Here is a 17,486-nt window from a genome sequence, read left to right on the forward strand (position 1 = left end):
AAATTTGGTTCAGCCGGATTCGGCCAATGGCTCGGTTCTATGAAACTACGTGTTCCAACAGTAGACTCTACCCTACACGCTACAAAACTACGATTTTTTGATGGCTCATGAACTCCTCAACGGAGATATTTATTATAACGGAGTGCCCCGATGACGACGAAGAGCTCCTCTCCAGTCATCTCTACCGTCCAATTTGAATCTCTCACCATCGCCCCCACCTCGGGCGGTCACGATGCGACGCACTCTCCAACATCTCCTCTAGACTGTGACCTCGCTCACGGTACAAACCACTCGTTCCATTCGCTCCTAACGATGTCTGAATCATGTCGATAAAGGCCGCCCGAGAGCTCGCCCATTAGGTGTTCGTCGCCATGTCGTCGACGGGAGTCTGCTTGCTCCCACTGACTTCTCCTATGCCGGAGAAGCTTCGACCGCACCGAAAAAGCTCCTGCTCCAGATTCGCCAGACGGAAGAGGGAACCATCCCTACGAGGAAGTTTGTCCCCTTTGGTTTGCCCCCAACATTGGCGCTCTCGATTCATCTTCCGCCTGCGTGTTCGAGCCCTAGGCGGTGGATCTGAACTAACGCCTGAGACTGTTGACGCGCCGGAGTCGGTATCGAATTCGATCAGATTCCTAGATGTGGTCCAAAGAGAACTGGTTACCACTTCTCTTCCTCTGGAGGAGGAGGAGGAGGAGGAGGAGGAGGAGGAGGAAGGGCTGGGATGGTTGGGTTCTATAGGTACTGAGTTGGAGTCGTTTCCTAAAAGATGGGTGATTGTGATTCTTTGCTTCTCGGCGTTCTTGCTCTGCAACATGGACCGTGTGAGTCCATTTCTTCTCCGTAAATGTCCTTTCTTATTTTTGATGTTTGCTATGCTAGTGCTTGCTTGTTGTAGCTATATTATCATGTGATTGCAGTCGTGGAATCAATGCCATCGTGTAGTAATTGCAACGTCAGAAGGTATATCTGAGCAAGCTATCCCATTAAGAAAAAGCTTGAATTGGAGCTCAGGAAGTAATTCATATGTCTATAATGGAAATATGCTGAGTGTGACAAAGGTTTTGTGCGTTAGCCAGTGAGAATTATATATATATATATAGTATGTATAAGTTATCTTATTTATACGATTTATCTATTCTCGTACAATTTTCGATGGGGATGATTCAGATATCAACTTCCCCCATCTTAACGTCCTTTGCGAGGCCCATTTCTCCAAATTCATTCCTAGTCATACAATTTGAGGCCAAGTGGTGGCTCCACCTTCAGATGCAACAAATTTGGTCATTAACTTCATTATCTTAACTCACTTGCCAAATTAAGTCCAAATCAATGTGGAGATATTTAAATGTTATAAAATGTCTCTATGGTCGTGTGATATATGATAAAGTTGTGCTAGCAACTTTCCAACTTTTGACAAGTGGAAACAAATCTTGATTATTGACATTATCAGAATTTTCTTTGATACGCCATCGTATATATGCTATCAATGATTAAGAAATCACATTATAGTAAACTTCACAGGAAATGCATGCTTGTTTGCTGTATCTGAACTTTATGATAAGTAATTTATTGGATGGACTGGCCTTAGATGAATAGATTCGAGAAATAGGAGCTTTAAGCAACATTTTCCCTCACTTTTGTTCTTCTCAAATTCAAGGGCCAGCACTTATATTTTACTTGATTGTTTAGAGCTTTAACAAAAAAAAAGGTTTGTAGTTGACTATAGAATTACTGAAAATTAATGATCTGCTACCATTCAACAGGTAAATATGAGCATTGCGATCCTCCCCATGTCTGCAGAATTCAACTGGAATCCTTCAACTGTGGGGTTGATTCAGTCATCCTTTTTCTGGGGCTACTTGCTGACCCAGGTTTGTCAATTCCATATGCATTGTCGTAATAGTCATGTGTAGCTACGAATTTGTGAGCATCATCTTAGCACATTATTTTGTTTCAGTTTTAAGTTTCTTTATATAATGTAATGGTTTGCTTGATCTATATTGCTCTTGTAACAGAAGGAATAGAAGCTATTATTTTTGCTATTTGCATGTTCAATATTTTTGTTGGATGGATAGCAAAAACTAGAGTAGAAACAATAACAGGTAAAAATTGACTTAGATAAAAACAGTATCAACCATAAAATAGGTATAGGTCTCTTTGTGTCGGTTTAAGGTGAAACACAGTTATAGTGCCTTTGAGCTCTATTGTTCTTGGCATAAAAGGGCAGGAAGATCTTGATGTTTTCATTTCTTACTTATAGTTACACTTTGTAAAGCAATTTTTAATGCTATTTGATGTACCGGAGATGCTACTGGAAATTGCACGAATTGGCCGTCAAATGGCTCAAAGGATTATTGAGTTTCAAGCTATGCACAGCATGAGTACAATTTGTAATCTCATACTTAATACATTCAGTATTTAGTTGATACTTCCTACACATAAATGAGCATGAATATCATTCGTGATGTATTGTTGTTCAATTAGAATGTTTTCCATTCTCCTAGTAGGTTAGTTTGTTGGTGAAAGATTTATATTTATTGCTTTATTATGTGGTTTGGTCCCTGTAGATTGCAGGAGGTATATGGGCCGACATGGTTGGTGGTAAACTTGTATTAGGATTTGGAGTTGTTTGGTGGTCTATTGCTACAGCTCTTACACCAGTTGCAGCAAAGGTTGGGTTGCCTTTCCTTCTCGTTGTACGCGCTTTCATGGGGATTGGTGAGGTAAGATTCAAACAACCACTAAATAGGACAGCTCCATAATTCCCATTTGTAGTTTCATCAAGGAAAAAGATCATTTTTACTGCTGTGTATCTCTCCTAACCGATTGGTAGCTTGTTTAACTTCCTACTGCCTAAGTTGGGACAGTATGCCTTTTCCAGGGGGTTGCCATGCCTGCTATGAATAATATTCTTTCGAAGTGGATACCGGTAGCAGAGAGAAGCAGGTCTTTAGCACTGGTATATAGTGGCATGTACCTTGGTTCAGTAACTGGCTTGGCCTTCTCACCTTTGTTGATACATAACTTTGGTTGGCCTTCTGTCTTCTACTCATTCGGTTCTCTTGGCAGTGTTTGGTTGACAATATGGCTAACTAAGGTGCATTATGCAACATTTCTTTATATGCTTTTTTTTTCCTTTTAGATTTGCACCATTTATGCAATATGTTTTTCTGTCAAAGTACAATCAGCGTGTCCATTGCAGGTTTGTTAACTTCTGCTGTCATGTGTATAACAGGCATATAGTTCTCCTGTTGAAGATCCTGAAATCAGGCATGATGAAAAGAAGCTTATCATTAGTGGCAGTGTGCTTAAAGAACCTGTAAAAACTATACCATGGAGATTAATCTTGTCAAAGCCACCTGTTTGGGCTCTTATAGTGTCCCACTTCTGCCACAACTGGGGAACATTTATTCTTCTTACATGGATGCCAACATACTACAATCAGGTTGAATGCATATCTTTGCCTCTTCACTTTCTGATGTTTTAGTTGTAACTTGAATACTATGTTTCCAATTATCTATTACGTTCTGAAGTTTCACAGTAATTTTGTTTTTTGAAGTTTCCTTTCACATTCAAAATTTCCATATTTAGAAAGATATTGATGAAATTGATTTCAATCTTCCTTGATTAGGTTTTGAAGTTCAACCTCACAGATTCTGGTCTATTGTGCATTCTTCCATGGCTTACAATGGCAGTTTCTGCAAATTTTGGTGGATGGATTGCAGATACGCTTGTCAGTAGAGGCATGTCAGTGACAACTGTTCGCAAAGTAAGTATCATTCCTCTGCATCTATATATTGTGAAATCTTCCAGGAAAGTGGCACCATTTTCTCATGACAGAAAGATCTGTTCTGTGTTATTAATCAATATCTTATCTGATAATTTTTTAAGAAAGAGGCAAATTTATGTACCTTCCCTATTTGTATTCGATCATGGTCATCTTTCGGCGACGAATTTATTCTGTCTGTTCTATTAAGCAATTGTATTTATGTTCATGTTATATTCCAACCAGATCATGCAGTCAATTGGGTTCCTTGGTCCGGCTTTCTTCTTGACTCAATTAAGTCATGTACATTCTCCTGCAATGGCAATATTATGCATGGCGTGCAGTCAGGTATAATTCTGACAAATGATAATATTCTGAAATTTGGTCAGTATGAGTCTATTACTCAAACAAGCTTATTTGGCTCTATTGTGAGAATCTCCTCAGCATGATATTTGGCTTTGTTTGTCTGTATGCATGGAATTTATTTCTTGATTGAATCAGTCTATCCATTTAAGATGGGAAAAGAGGATATAATTTTTTGCATATCTAGTTGATGTAAATCTTCAAGTCCATAAGAAAGGTTGTATGTCATGTGCCCCATCTGTCCTGCTGGATTGAAAAGTGAAATTAGCTGCATGTACGGTAAGGATTAAGCATCATTATTACATTTTATTAGCAACTTGTGATCTCAGTAGAAATAATGGTGTACGTGACAGTTTGTTTCACTTTGATGGGGTGGTTGTGTTAGTAAGTTGGTGAAATTGTCATCAAGGAATACGAGAAACTGTTATATTTCGTTAATTTTGAAACCATGTGAACTTTGAAAAAGATTCACATAGGGTATTGAATGAAATTTTCTCTATCGTTTAATCAGGTCAAGTTTGTGCAGTTATGTGCCATTAATTTATGATAACGGAGATGTGGAGGGTTGAGTTCTAGTAACTGGCAGGAGTATTGAACTAATGGCGGAGTGGGGAGCCCATGTTCTGAGTAGAAAGGACTAGGAGTCCATGTGTACTGCGGTGGAGTAAGTTTCAAGTTGTAGAATTAGGGATCTAGCAATAATATATTTCACAAATGAATACTATAATGAAAAAAAATGTCTACAGCTCAAAACTACGCATCTCTTTGTTTCTCCTACCCTTGCCTTCTTCCCACCCTTTGAATCGGTCTTATGCACTTAATGTGTTATCAGAGGCTTGGGCTTTTGGTCACCCAATAGTCAAATCAATGAGACTTGAGTGACCCTGTCATGTGCTCTGATTGCAGCCACAACCCAATAAGCCTGCAATGGGATCCCAACAACCATACTGTAAGTGCTTGGCAGGTCAATGTAATCCTTTCTCAATGGTGCTGGTTGACAAGTAGCTCAATGGGTAGGGGAGCAATGTCACACATCCCAACCGACCAAGCAGCACTATGCCAGTCTTGATCAGGTTGAGTTTGTTGTGTGTTAACTAGTTAAGTCTATCCCATTTATTTGGGTGAAGTTTTAAAGTCATGACAGAGTAGTTGTTCAGGAGTTGTTGGTTGTCTGGTAATGGAGCTGTTGGGGTTTTAGTATTGCAATGGACTAAGTTGGAATCCATGTTTAGCTAGTACTGGGAGTGCCAAGTTAAAAATCAGGGAAAGTAAACGAATGAACAAGCAGAAAAGTTTACAACTAAACCTCTCTCTCACTTTACTTCTCTTCTTTCCCATGTCTCAATCTAGCCAACACCTATGTATTGATCCTGAGCTGTTCAAATCATAGGATAAATGATCATCATGGGTCATATGAGTTTCAAGTGATCAGATGTATTGAGGTCTTTATAAGTATGAAACAGATGGTTGCATGCAATTTAGAAGCCGAAGCTTCTCTTTTTCTGTCTCTCTTTTATGAAGATCATTGTTCTCGTCAGAAAACATTGGATTCTAGAAAATTCTATTCTAAGTGTACAGTCTATACACATTTAATGGTTCTCATTAGGCAAAAAATTCACAACCTTTAATTGCTGTAGACAAACTTTGCATTAGTCTGGTAATTGACTTGAGGCTTCAAAGTTCTTCCATCAGATTACTGTTACGTTGGTTTTAAGAAAAAGGAAATTATGTTCTCTTGTTTATTTGGAAGAAAGTAGAATCGAATAAGAAATTTAATTTCATTTAACTTCTTTATTTTATTTTCATTAAAATCGTGTAATAGTGGAAATAAAAAGGATTTAAGCCTTTGATGAGCACAATATGAACACAATATTACTTCTCATGATATGGTTATTTAGGCTCGAATTTTGCATTTTGCTATTTGTATTAGGGCTGAAACATGAGCGGTTTTTGAGAGTTTCTTTGATATTTAAACGGTAGTAATAAATTTTAAATCAGATGCAATGACATACTGACATTTCTCTCTTTTACATTTAAGTAATACATTATGTCATCAAATCAAGAATTACAATTTTTTTAATACTACTCTCTATCAATTAGGGAACTGATGCATTTTCACAGTCTGGCTTGTATTCCAACCATCAAGATATTGGCCCTCGCTATGCTGTAAGTAACATTAACATTTTCAGATGCATTCCTTTTGAAGGCGTTATGATGGTCTTCAAAAGTTCTCATCTATTCTTCTATGAATCATCCATGCTTCTAAAGAATCATTTTGGTGTTTTTTTTTTGCAGGGTGTGCTTCTTGGTCTTTCAAACACTGCTGGGGTTTTAGCTGGAGTCTTTGGGACAGCAGCAACAGGCTACATCTTGCAACATGGTTTGTCTACCTAATTTATGCAATTTGAACAATAACACTGATAACAATCTAGTCTAGAAATTGGAGGTGATCACTTTTCTGCGGCAGATACTGACATGTCAACTAATGGCAGGATCCTGGGATGATGTTTTCAAGGTCTCAGTAGCACTCTACATTGCTGGAACTGTGGTCTGGAACCTATTCTCAACAGGGGAGAAGATTATTGACTAAAACTTATTCTGGATAACCCGACACTTAAAATAAACTTGGCGAGATAAGCAAGCCTGATTCTTTTGATCTTTGGTCAAACAAAGAAACTGCATCTAAATTTGTATCACAGAACACATCTTCCTCTTGTAGACGCGAATTTTTCTCCCTGAGAATAAAAGCAAAGAAAGGTATAGCCTACGGTGCTCGGGCAGTACTGACTCCCTAAGCTAATACCCTCCTTGAAAAATGTACAAAGAACGTATACCGATTTTGTAATGTACATTTCCATGAATACTTCAATTGAATTGTATATATAACGCAATTAAATTGACCAAGTAGCTCCAGAAGAATGGAGAAAATTGCGATCTTTTCTTTCATTCGCATGCTGTGAATACAAAGTAGATTGAGCAGAAAAGAAACGAGTTACATTTTGATTGATTGGCATGCCAATAACAAGCACAGGCTTTTCTACAAATATTTAGCCTACAAAATGGAGATGGCGCCGGCCAGATCGGAACTCTCCCATACCTCCACTCCCTCCACTCCTATCCTGCTCACAAACAGCCGATTGCCGCCGGCTTCCATTGCCCCTATCCGCCCTCGTTTAGCGTCCTCCTCCTTGTCTACGAAGTTCCTTCGATACGTCGCGCCAACACTAACGCCCTCCTCCTTCCGCTGCTTGCCTTCTTCGCCGTCCGTTATCTGCGACCACACCTCCAGTCCCCCCTCCTTGCCCACGAACACCTGCTGCTTATAGCAATGGATCACACTCTTGACCCCTTCGCCGACGATCCTCACCCCCGCGGCGGCGCTCCTATTATCCTCCAGGTACACCCAGGGATCTTCCCCCAGCCGCCGCATGTCGGCAACCGCCACGTCCCCCGATCGCCAACATACCTTGTAGATGGCCGAACCCTCTCGGTCCACGTCCACGTCGGAGAACGCATCGCCGAACCGCTGCGTGCTGCTGCCACCGCCGGGCTCGCTCGTTTCCCACACCGCCTTCCCCGACCGCGGGTCCCACAACCGCATGTAGCCGGCATAGCCAAACGCCCCCGCGCTCACGGCAGCCGCGAAGATCAGCCCTCGCTCGCGCACGTTCACCAGTCGCCCCGGCGACGCCGTCTTCGCCGCGCCTCCGTTCTGCCGCCCGATCGTCTCTGCCGGTCCCAGCGTCGCCAGGTCGACTGCCAGGATGCAGTTCTCCCGGTGGGGGCATTCGAACGCGGCGTACAGAGGGTCGTTGCTGGACCACCCAGCGGCAATCGCGGTCACCCGCGCCTTGTAGATGCGTGGATCGCCCGGATCCGCCCAATGGACTGATCCGACGTGTTGGCCGCCGGAGACGTCGTAGAAATGTAGGCCAGGGGATTCCAAGGAGCCGGTCGCGGCGACCTCTGGCCACACGCGTCCGAGTGCGGTGATCTCGTCAAGATGCGTTCGAATGGTACCGGCGTGGGCGAGGCTCCAGTCGTAGGCGGAGATCTGACCGCCATGGGCGACCCAGACGGAGCCGTCCTCGAATCCAGCGGACAAAGCGGTGGGAATGGCATCCGACGCGGGGCGGATGGTGGAGGCGAGCACGGCGTCGAATCCAACGAGTGGCGGTGGGGACAAGGCGGAGCGAAGCCGGCCGTCGACGCCGTAGAAGAGAGCCTCGTCGATGAGGTCCTGCTTGGAGAAGCTGCGGAGGGCGGCGGAGGGTAGACAACCGGAGCGGAGGAGGGAGAGGAGGGCAGAGAAGATCTCAGGGTCGCGGTCGATGAAGATGGGTAGGGGGTCGTCTCGGGGAGCGGAGGCGGCGCGGAGGGAGAGGGCGGCGAGGAGGGAATCCGTGCCGCCGGATTGGAGGGTGAGGACCGTGGTCTCGAAGAGCTTTCCGCCGACGTTGAGCTTGACGCGATCGTTGGGGTTCCGAGGAAAGGAGACGCCACCGGAATTGCTTGCTTCCATCGCCTCCCCAGTCCCCTCTCTCTATCTCGGTAGATCAGCAGCGGGGTTTGGCAATTAGGGCAGGACTGGCTCGCGGCAAACGTTGGAGTTGCTGTTTGCTGGTTGATTAATATTTGTCGAAACAACAAATGGACAAAGTGCAGTAACGTTGACCCAAGTCAATTAAGCACCGTCCGCTTAACCGTCATAAAAAATATCCCATTTTAAAAAATATTGAAGACATTAATCCTATTTTTCTATTTTCAAACTACCTTTATTCTGATAACAATATAACAATTTTAGCAAAACTGAAATTGTTTCAATATGAATAGCAAGATTTATAAGAACTGTTTTTATTTTAATTAACCTAATTTTAATCAAAACTCTTTAACAGTGTATCTGTCTTAATTAAAACTATTCCAAGTTATATTAATTTTGGGCAAAACTTTAATTGTATGAGTTTTAATCAAAGTTACTTCAATAAGATTTAATTAATTTGAACTAATTTTAATTAAAACGGAACAATTCTAACTAATTTCACCTTTCAAACTGACACCTCCTATTATATATATATCGTCAGTATTTCTAGCTTGAAGCTTGAAGGTCTCAGTCTCACGCTGATCTTAAGTCTTAACAATAACTCCAACTAACAGTGATGTGAATTTATTTCATGACCTCCTTCATTGCAATTAAATTGAATCGAATCTTGATGTTTAATTTACTATTCGTGTGCATCACCAGCGCATCGATTGTTCGGACAGATGCCTTCGATCGTCACCTTCTTGGGTGAATGCATGCCAAGCATGCACCAGCTATACGTCCAGATCTTGACTCTGCGTGTAGAACAAAGCAAAGTGGCTATCGTACTCTGAGCATAGACGTTAGATTTGCTGTTGTCCTATATATATATCCTCCTGCGACGGATCGTTCAATGAAAATGCCATTCTTCCTTGGCATCAGCTAGCTAGCCGTGATTAGGACCTTCAGTTCTCCTTTGACTCTTGAGCTTTGTAGCCTCTACAACCTTGCTTGCTAAGGTGGTCATGCTAGATAATTTCCTCAATATTCTACTTTAAACTCATGCACTTACTGTGGTATATATATATGGCCGTATAATCTGTGGTACAGACAATTATATTTTTTGAGCACCTTGGGCTGATATGTGCAGTAAGAGTTTCTCTCAATACACTATGAGGAGTTCAAAGGGTGCTGGTCAAAGTTGCTTGGCCTCTTATTTCTAGTGTTTCTTTGGCTCCTTTGACTCTCATGCTTTACGCTCGACACAACTACTCCTTGGCATGTTTAACATGTTGGTCATGGTATGGTGGTTGACTCATCATGGTTTAAATCTCATGTGCTCCAGATTTAATTTTGCAACATCTATGACATGCATCATTTGATAGCAAACTACAATAAATTTTAGTAACACGTACTGGTTATGAATGTAAAATAATATTTTAAAATTTTTATTTTTTTGTTAATCCAATTGTCTGGTGGGTCTTGGATAAATTCAATCAGTGCATGGAGGTGGATAACTCGGCTTCCATAGACTAGCCATTAAGTAAATTCAAAAAGCACAAGTGGATCTTGGCATGATACCAAATTAATGTTATGACTGATTCCAATTCCAGGAACATTTAAAAATACCTAACATGAGATTTGAATCGTTGCATGAGAATCATGCATCTTTGTTGCTTATCACCGCACCTGACTATGAACCACTAAGAGATTTGCCTAGCTGAGACGCCAAGTGCCTGAACAAATTGTTGAGTCTGAGTCAGTCGAGTCGTTGAATTGTTGATTCACTACCTGAGCATATTATTGAGTCAAAGTCATTGAATCGCTAATTCGTCGAGTACTCCAAGTGTCGAGTTGGGTAAGTCGATACCGAGTCGGGTAAGCTGATGCCAAGTCGGGTAAGGCGATGTTGAGTCGGGAACAGAAGTTGAATACTCGGAAGTATTCTCGAGTGGATGGCGTAGTGGGAGAATTCACCCAACTGCTTAAGTGTTGCTCGAGTTCGAGTGGGTTGATGTACCCAGTAGGATAGCGATGTCGAAGCCTGCATTTGACGTAGTGCGGCGAACTAAATTCGTAAATAATGCATGACAAAGAAGATGAGAGAGGAAGAACACAGGTGGATGGAAATCTTTTTGCTATAACTTTAGCTACTACTCTTTGCTCAAGATCTTACCTCCTTATATAGGAGTGCTCACCCTTGGTTGTGTTGAATGGTAAAGTAATGACTATTACTGCCCGAGAGATTATGGAATCGTCATTAATTTTTTATTAATGTTTCGGTAAAATATTGGTTGTTCTATTTGGACAAATTTTATCTCTACCGATTCAACGTGCACAGGTCGTGCTCATACACGAGTCAACTTGGTTCAGCACAATCCGGGTTCTAGATTTGCATCCCAACGCAGCCATCAACCATCAATGGTCATTTATTACTGTCCGGGAAGTTACGGAATCGAGTAATGATAGATAACATGAAAAATTATAGCATGAATGTAGCATGACACACTCAGTGCAAGTGGGATCCACATCCATGCATTGAGTGTGTTATGCTACATTCATGCTATAATTTTCATGCTACCTATCATTACTCTATATATGGAATCATTAGTAACTTTTGATTAATGCTTCCGTAAAATGTTAGTTGTTTCATTTTGGCAAATTTTATCTCGATCAGTCTGGCATTCAACGCGCACAAATCATACTAGCACATGAGTCAACTTGATTTAATGTAATCCGAGCCTTGGAGTTGTACCCCTGTGCATCCACGCGTGAGAGATAATCTCTCTCGTGCATTTGTCCACAAATAAATACTCGTGTAATAATATAAACCAACCATCTACTCCTAATGTGAGACTAAATTAAAATCCCATGAAATCTCATTCTTCCATCACTTTTTTTTTTCATTCACATTTCTAATTAACACGGGTCCTATCCATAACAAGAACTAAAGTAAGGATATATTCTTAATTCACACAAACTAAAGTGGTATGAAATTTCATAATTCGATCATCAAATCAAGTTCCGATCTCTACCATTGGAAACTAAATGGTCACTAATTAATCAGATTGCTCAATTGCATAATTGCCCTTTAGAAGAGTTCATTCTTCAAAGTTTATGAATTAATTTATTTGAAGAACTTAATTATCTTTTTTTTCCCCATAAAACCCCTACTACTAGTTTTTTTTCCCCTCCCCACGCGCAGCTCTAATGAAGGGGACATAATTAATCTTCCATTCGATTTAACGTCGAGTTACATGCAGACGGCCAGAAGCGCCAAAAACTGCAGTTAATTTATAATGTCACGCTTCTCTTGATCACTCTTCTTCAGCAGCAGATTTGAGGGCGACGAACGTACGAAATTAATTAACTGGCTGCCGCTCGAGGAGCTAGCCGGCAGCCAGGCTCGATCTCCCCGGCACTTCACTGCACTTGAATAACTGCATCTCTCAAGACAACCAAGCACGACATTAGCAATAGAATCACCACCATCAATTATTTATCTGTGCATCCACAAGCCGTTTTGGAAATCCAAGCTCGCTCTCCGTCGCTGCTTCTCGTCGCCCTCGGCCTGAGTGGCCTCTGTTCGACGCCAAACCCTTGCGACGAACACAACAGGACAAACGCAGAAGATACATAGTTCACCATGCATATACATATAAATATAGACTTTTTCCTCCCATTAATGCGTGCGGATCGCCAAGTTATCGCCTTTCGGTTGTTTGCAACGCTGGGGGTATGGATTCCGGTCGATCTCGTGGTTCGGGGAAAGTATTAATCTGATTCTGTGCATGGCTCGATCAATCGCCTCTGGTGTTGGGAATTGTTATGCCAGCCGGGTGTTTGACCGGGGACATTGCTATTCTACCCTTCCCTTTGGATATCGCATGGAGGCTTCCGGCCGGTTCGGCTACGGCGTAGGGCGAGCCGGCGGCTGTGGTCAAAGTGGGACCACAGTGCACTCCATCGCTTAATTTGCTTTCTCGTGGATTCATGACCATGATGTTGCAACATCAATGATGGATTGCTAGCTAGGTAACGTTCTAGTTTACCGATCTGGGTGTTCTGAACTCAAATGCACTGTTTTTGTTGTTATTATTATCATTGATAACTTTGCTAAATTTTGATAAATCTGCTATTGTTTGAAACCCATATACCACCATTGATAGCCGTACGTTAAGAAATGGGTGATATGCGTTCTGGCACGCGCGGCAGCATAGTGCTTGACAGAGACCAGCGGAAATCACGTACCTGGTCAGCGCATCATGCTGATCAATTAGTTCAATTGCCCACCATGAAAACTGCCTCTGTTGCTTTAATGTACTGCAACAGATCAATCTGCAGAGAGAAGAGAAGAGAGAGAGAGAAACTTCTCTGCATATTTCAGAAAACAAAAACACAGACAAAGAGAGAGTGAAATAAAGTAAACCCAGGCGCTTCAAAATCGTAATCAGTAGTCATGTTTGTTCAAAAGTCACGCGCGCGACTTAATTTCGAGAAATTAAAAGAATCGATAGTCGAACGGATGGAACGAACGAGGACATGCATGCTGCTCTTTTCTGCTATGCTGCTACGTCAAATTGCAGTCTTTGGGGAGATCGATCAAATCAGCAGTGCGTTGGAGACTGCAGCTCGAGCGCACGCAAAACGGATTTTCCGTGCATGAAACTTTGGGAGGCCGGGGATTATTGCAGTTTGCAAAGCAAGTGGGAGGAACGATGCTAATGGAGGGATATTTTATAATGCAGCGGTCAGGAAACAAGTGGAAGCATGAGGCCAAGCCTTGATATATTTTATAGGGCCTGCAACAAAAGGAATGAACTCAAGGAAGCCAAACCCCAATTGTCTTCAAAATCCCCCAAGGGACTGCCTAAAAGGATGACAACTTCCTCAACTTTTAATGGCAATCCTGAAAAGTTAATGCCTAAGGATTGCCCTAGCAGAGGGAGCTCGGTACAGGCAGACCGAGCTCGGAACAGTAGGTGGTCTCATCCTGTGATGGCATATAGAGCTAATGCATGCAAGAAATATTGCAAAGCTACTATACATTTATATCAAATAATTAGGCGAAATGATTAACAGATAAATAGTGAAAATGTTTAACAGTAAGTACTGAATTAAATTTAGATAGAGAACTTATTAAGTTCAAATCTATATAATAATACTATTAGGATAAATTAAACCTTTGCATATGACACTATTAAGAAAGTTTAATTCTATACTATTGTTTTCATATTAAATACAACATAATTAATATCACATGGAAATAGTCTAGATAAAAACAAATATTTAATTTACTACCATAAGTATTTGCTAACCTTCGCAAAATGCCGGATCTTGAATTTAAAAAATTTCATGTTTCCTCTGCGTTATACAAATTCATTTTGTTCACCAATAAGCATAACATTGTGTGTGTTTTTTGTGATTATATTATCTAGTTATCGTAATTCAACAAGATGACGAGCAATTCACATGATTAGGATAAATGGAGGATGAAGACACAATTGAACTAGGTAAGAAATGTTGAGAAAAAACATAAAATGGAAGACATATAATTGAAAGGACATTAAAAAAAAATCGGTATGGCTCCTTGCATAGAACTTCTACGCAAGAGCACATTATTTACAAATGACTACACAAAGGTACACAAATATTTAAATTGAGGTTAGTGGTTAATAGAAACAAGTATATATGCAGCATACATATGAGAATTAGCGAGTATGAATTTGAGAGATGAAATGTACATAAAATAAGGAATAGATGCATACATGCATGAGATAAAAATATGTGCACATACCTAGCAGACAGAATTTTATCCACGATCAATAGATCTTCATAGAAATTTCATCCTTTTTACCTTTTTAGCTCACATACGATACAAAATTATCAATATTGATCATCAGTTTTACATATGAGTATACAATACCAGTAATCAGTGGATGGCTCAGTGGTCGATCTTTTACTATAAGAGAATGTTAGTCCACCCTAATCCTATAAGAGAAAAGGGGCATCAGAATGTTAGTTTGAATGGATCAATCCGAGTTGACGGTCCATTTAGTTGACTGTATATATAGCCATTTTTAAGTCTCTTTGGAAACTTGACAAAAATTATTTGATGGGTAGCTAATTAATTGTTCATGTAAAGTTGCTCTATTACTGCTTCAATCATCAAATCTGATGTAGACTGATTTATATGTCTTATAAATTTAAGTCAATGTTGAAGCGGTGGAGCTTAACAAGTCTAGTCGTTTGTTGATTGAAATTGAAACTTGTCCATTAAGGTTCTATTGTTATGATAGATGGACTTAGCTGAAGTTAAATTCCTATCAATTCAGTTTGATTTAGAACAGTCTCGACTCATCCAACTTCATGAATTAGGCACATGCTAGCTATGAATTTAACGAATTTTAAAGTGAAAAGTCTTTGTTTTTTCTTACACGGTTCTGGAACTTTGAGTAGACATCGTTATTTTTTCATCATCGATCATCTTAACTATATATCTTTGGAAGTATTACTGAAACATCTTGTAAAAGAAAAAAAGTTGAACCTACGAGGTAAAATGAAGTGTAAACGACTTCTAATGAAAGAAGTAAAATTAAAGAAATGGCTAGTTTTCAAACTTTGTTTGAACCCTGGCACTGGCAGTGGCGGAGCTCTTATCCAAACGCTGAATGGAATCAAGTAGTCAAACTTCCGCTCAGATTACCATGATTAAGTATAATAAGCCCTCTCCACGTAGAAGCAGACAAGCAATACGACAGAGATCTATTAGACACGATGGCGCTCGGATTTGTACGAACCATTATTAATTAGCAAACCCCCTCAGGATCATGGATGTCTACTCCAAGATCGAGATGTAATTGAACAGTGGCAGCTTTTGCGCATGTCCCCCCGGCACGTCCACCATTCTCTGTTACTTACCGCCTTTAACATCAACATCTCTGCCACCAGATCCTTCTCTTCTCACTTCTATATATACCCATGCCAGTGTTCCCATTTAATTTCGCTCTACTGATTTCAGTTTCAGTCTCTTAATTCATAGTGAGTAATCGAGCGAGAGATTACAAGGCTGCGAGAAGTGGGAACTGAGAACAGGGTAGAAGATATACAATTTGGTGGCCAAAAAAGATCAGGGAAGACTATGGAGGCGCGGGTGGGCGCCAAGTGTGGCCGGTGGAACCCGACGGTGGAGCAGGTGAAGGTGCTGACGGACTTGTTCAGCTCCGGGCTGCGCACGCCCACCACCGACCAGATTCAAATGATCTCCACTCACCTTAGCGCTTTCGGCAAGATCGAGAGCAAGAACGTCTTCTACTGGTTCCAGAACCACAAGGCCCGCGAGCGCCACCACAAGAAGCGCCGCCGCGGTCCCCCTGATGATGTCGACGGAGACGGCGCCGCGGACGGCGATCACCATAAACCCAGAACTAGATGCCTCCCCGGAGGTATATTACTGTAACTAGCTAGTTCATCACACCACATTCATGCACACGCGAGTCTATATCCTTTTTCCTAGCTTAGTTAAAGATTAATTAATTCGTTGATGATTAAATTTTCAGGGTGCGCCAAGGGCAAGCAGGAAGTATTCTGGCAGCGGCCGGAGATCAAAGAGACGACGGAGACACTGGAGTTGTTTCCTTTGAAGTCATCCATCTCCGAGGAGGAGAATGTTATCGCCGTGAGAGGCGAGCTCTGCGGGCGAACATTATACTTGGATGCAGCTGGAAGAGATCACCCGCCGTTGGATTTGCGATTGAGCTTCAATTACGTAGAGTAAATTTAATTTAGCTGCATCCTTTTTCATCCTGCCTAATATTTCTTTGCACGCAGAACTCCTGTTGAGTTATCGTACTTGAGACGCTCTACGATTCAAAAGATCGCTAGCTAGCTTCATGAGCTGTGTTTCAAATGTCTGTAGATTTGTTTTTCTTAATTTTAATATTATTTTTCTCCTTCTGAGTACTATTGTTGAGTACGAGCCACTGTGGGAGCACATGATCCTCGCAGTACTGTAGTGTAGTACAAGGTCTTTAGAATTCGTGTTGGCTCTGCAAGTGTGGCTGACTGCATGCATATGTAGCTCCATCTTGCTTTTGCTTCTGCAAATTAGATAATTATAATATCCATTGCTATCTGTTTGTCAACGATCGACTTCCTTTGCTCCAAGTGCTGACAGAGAGAAAAAGAAAGAATCAATCTTCCAAAATGCAGATATATACATATAAAAGTAAGATTACTTAATTAGAACTGAATATTCATAAAGCTCTGAAGGTTATATAAAATTTTCAAGACCTACATAACCACAAAGATGGGAGGAATTTAATTGGATATGAACTTTTTTTTTTTGGTTTACTTTTTATTTTACGTTGTTCTTAAAGAAATTGCTGTCTTCTGTGGTTTCTGTCAATTAGACGACCTAGCTAGTGCATGGATCCAGTACTTCAATTGAACAAGTGTTGTCGTTTTATGTTATTTTTTTTTCTTTGTTGTATACGTTGAATCATCATGCAAAGAGCAAAGGATATATATTTGTCTCGTTACAAAATTGATATCAGAGTGTCGACATTGAATTGGTCTACTTTTACCTTCTCCTTGCTACAAGCTAAGTTCCCTTTCAAGTTTCAATCGTTCTTTAGGGGGAGTGACAGAGTAGTGACAGGAATACTATAGTCTATAGCAGATCATGCATGTCCTTCCATCTCGCCAATATGACTTCTACTTCTTCTAAAAGCTTGTACTGTCGACTGTTTTCATCAATAAATTCCTTTTCTTTTGATACAAATTAATGAAAGTATCAATGATGAAGAAGAAGAAAAATCCATCAGACGGCGGTCA

The 17,486-nt window shown here is 41.0% G+C and overlaps 3 protein-coding genes across 3 annotated transcripts; 2 read left to right on the top strand and 1 right to left on the bottom strand.

The window, feature by feature from the left end:
- The first annotated feature begins 321 nt into the window (after positions 1-321).
- Positions 322-7,001, top strand: LOC141824062 (putative anion transporter 1, chloroplastic). The gene is made up of 10 exons (XM_074711295.1): positions 322-824; positions 1,767-1,874; positions 2,571-2,726; positions 2,885-3,100; positions 3,239-3,448; positions 3,635-3,772; positions 4,016-4,117; positions 6,233-6,298; positions 6,428-6,512; positions 6,625-7,001. The coding sequence occupies exons 1-10, from the start codon at positions 372-374 to the stop codon at positions 6,720-6,722; spliced, it is 1,632 nt and encodes a 543-aa protein (XP_074567396.1). The 5' UTR covers positions 322-371; the 3' UTR covers positions 6,723-7,001.
- Positions 7,002-7,039: 38 nt separating this feature from the next.
- Positions 7,040-8,722, bottom strand: LOC141824063 (protein ENDOPLASMIC RETICULUM-ARRESTED PEN3). The gene has a single exon (XM_074711296.1). The coding sequence runs from the start codon at positions 8,652-8,654 to the stop codon at positions 7,185-7,187; it is 1,470 nt and encodes a 489-aa protein (XP_074567397.1). The 5' UTR covers positions 8,655-8,722; the 3' UTR covers positions 7,040-7,184.
- Positions 8,723-15,792: 7,070 nt separating this feature from the next.
- On the top strand, positions 15,793-16,428 carry LOC141822802 (WUSCHEL-related homeobox 9-like). The gene is made up of 2 exons (XM_074710125.1): positions 15,793-16,096; positions 16,211-16,428. Exons 1-2 carry the CDS (start codon positions 15,793-15,795, stop codon positions 16,426-16,428), a joined length of 522 nt encoding a protein of 173 aa, XP_074566226.1.
- The last annotated feature ends 1,058 nt before the right edge of the window (positions 16,429-17,486 follow it).

Source organism: Curcuma longa, chromosome 3, assembly GCF_044706935.1.
Source record: "Curcuma longa cultivar G26 ecotype Majalengka, Jawa Barat chromosome 3, ITB_CL_G26_1.1, whole genome shotgun sequence".
In the NCBI taxonomy this organism is placed as follows: Eukaryota; Viridiplantae; Streptophyta; class Magnoliopsida; order Zingiberales; family Zingiberaceae; genus Curcuma; species Curcuma longa.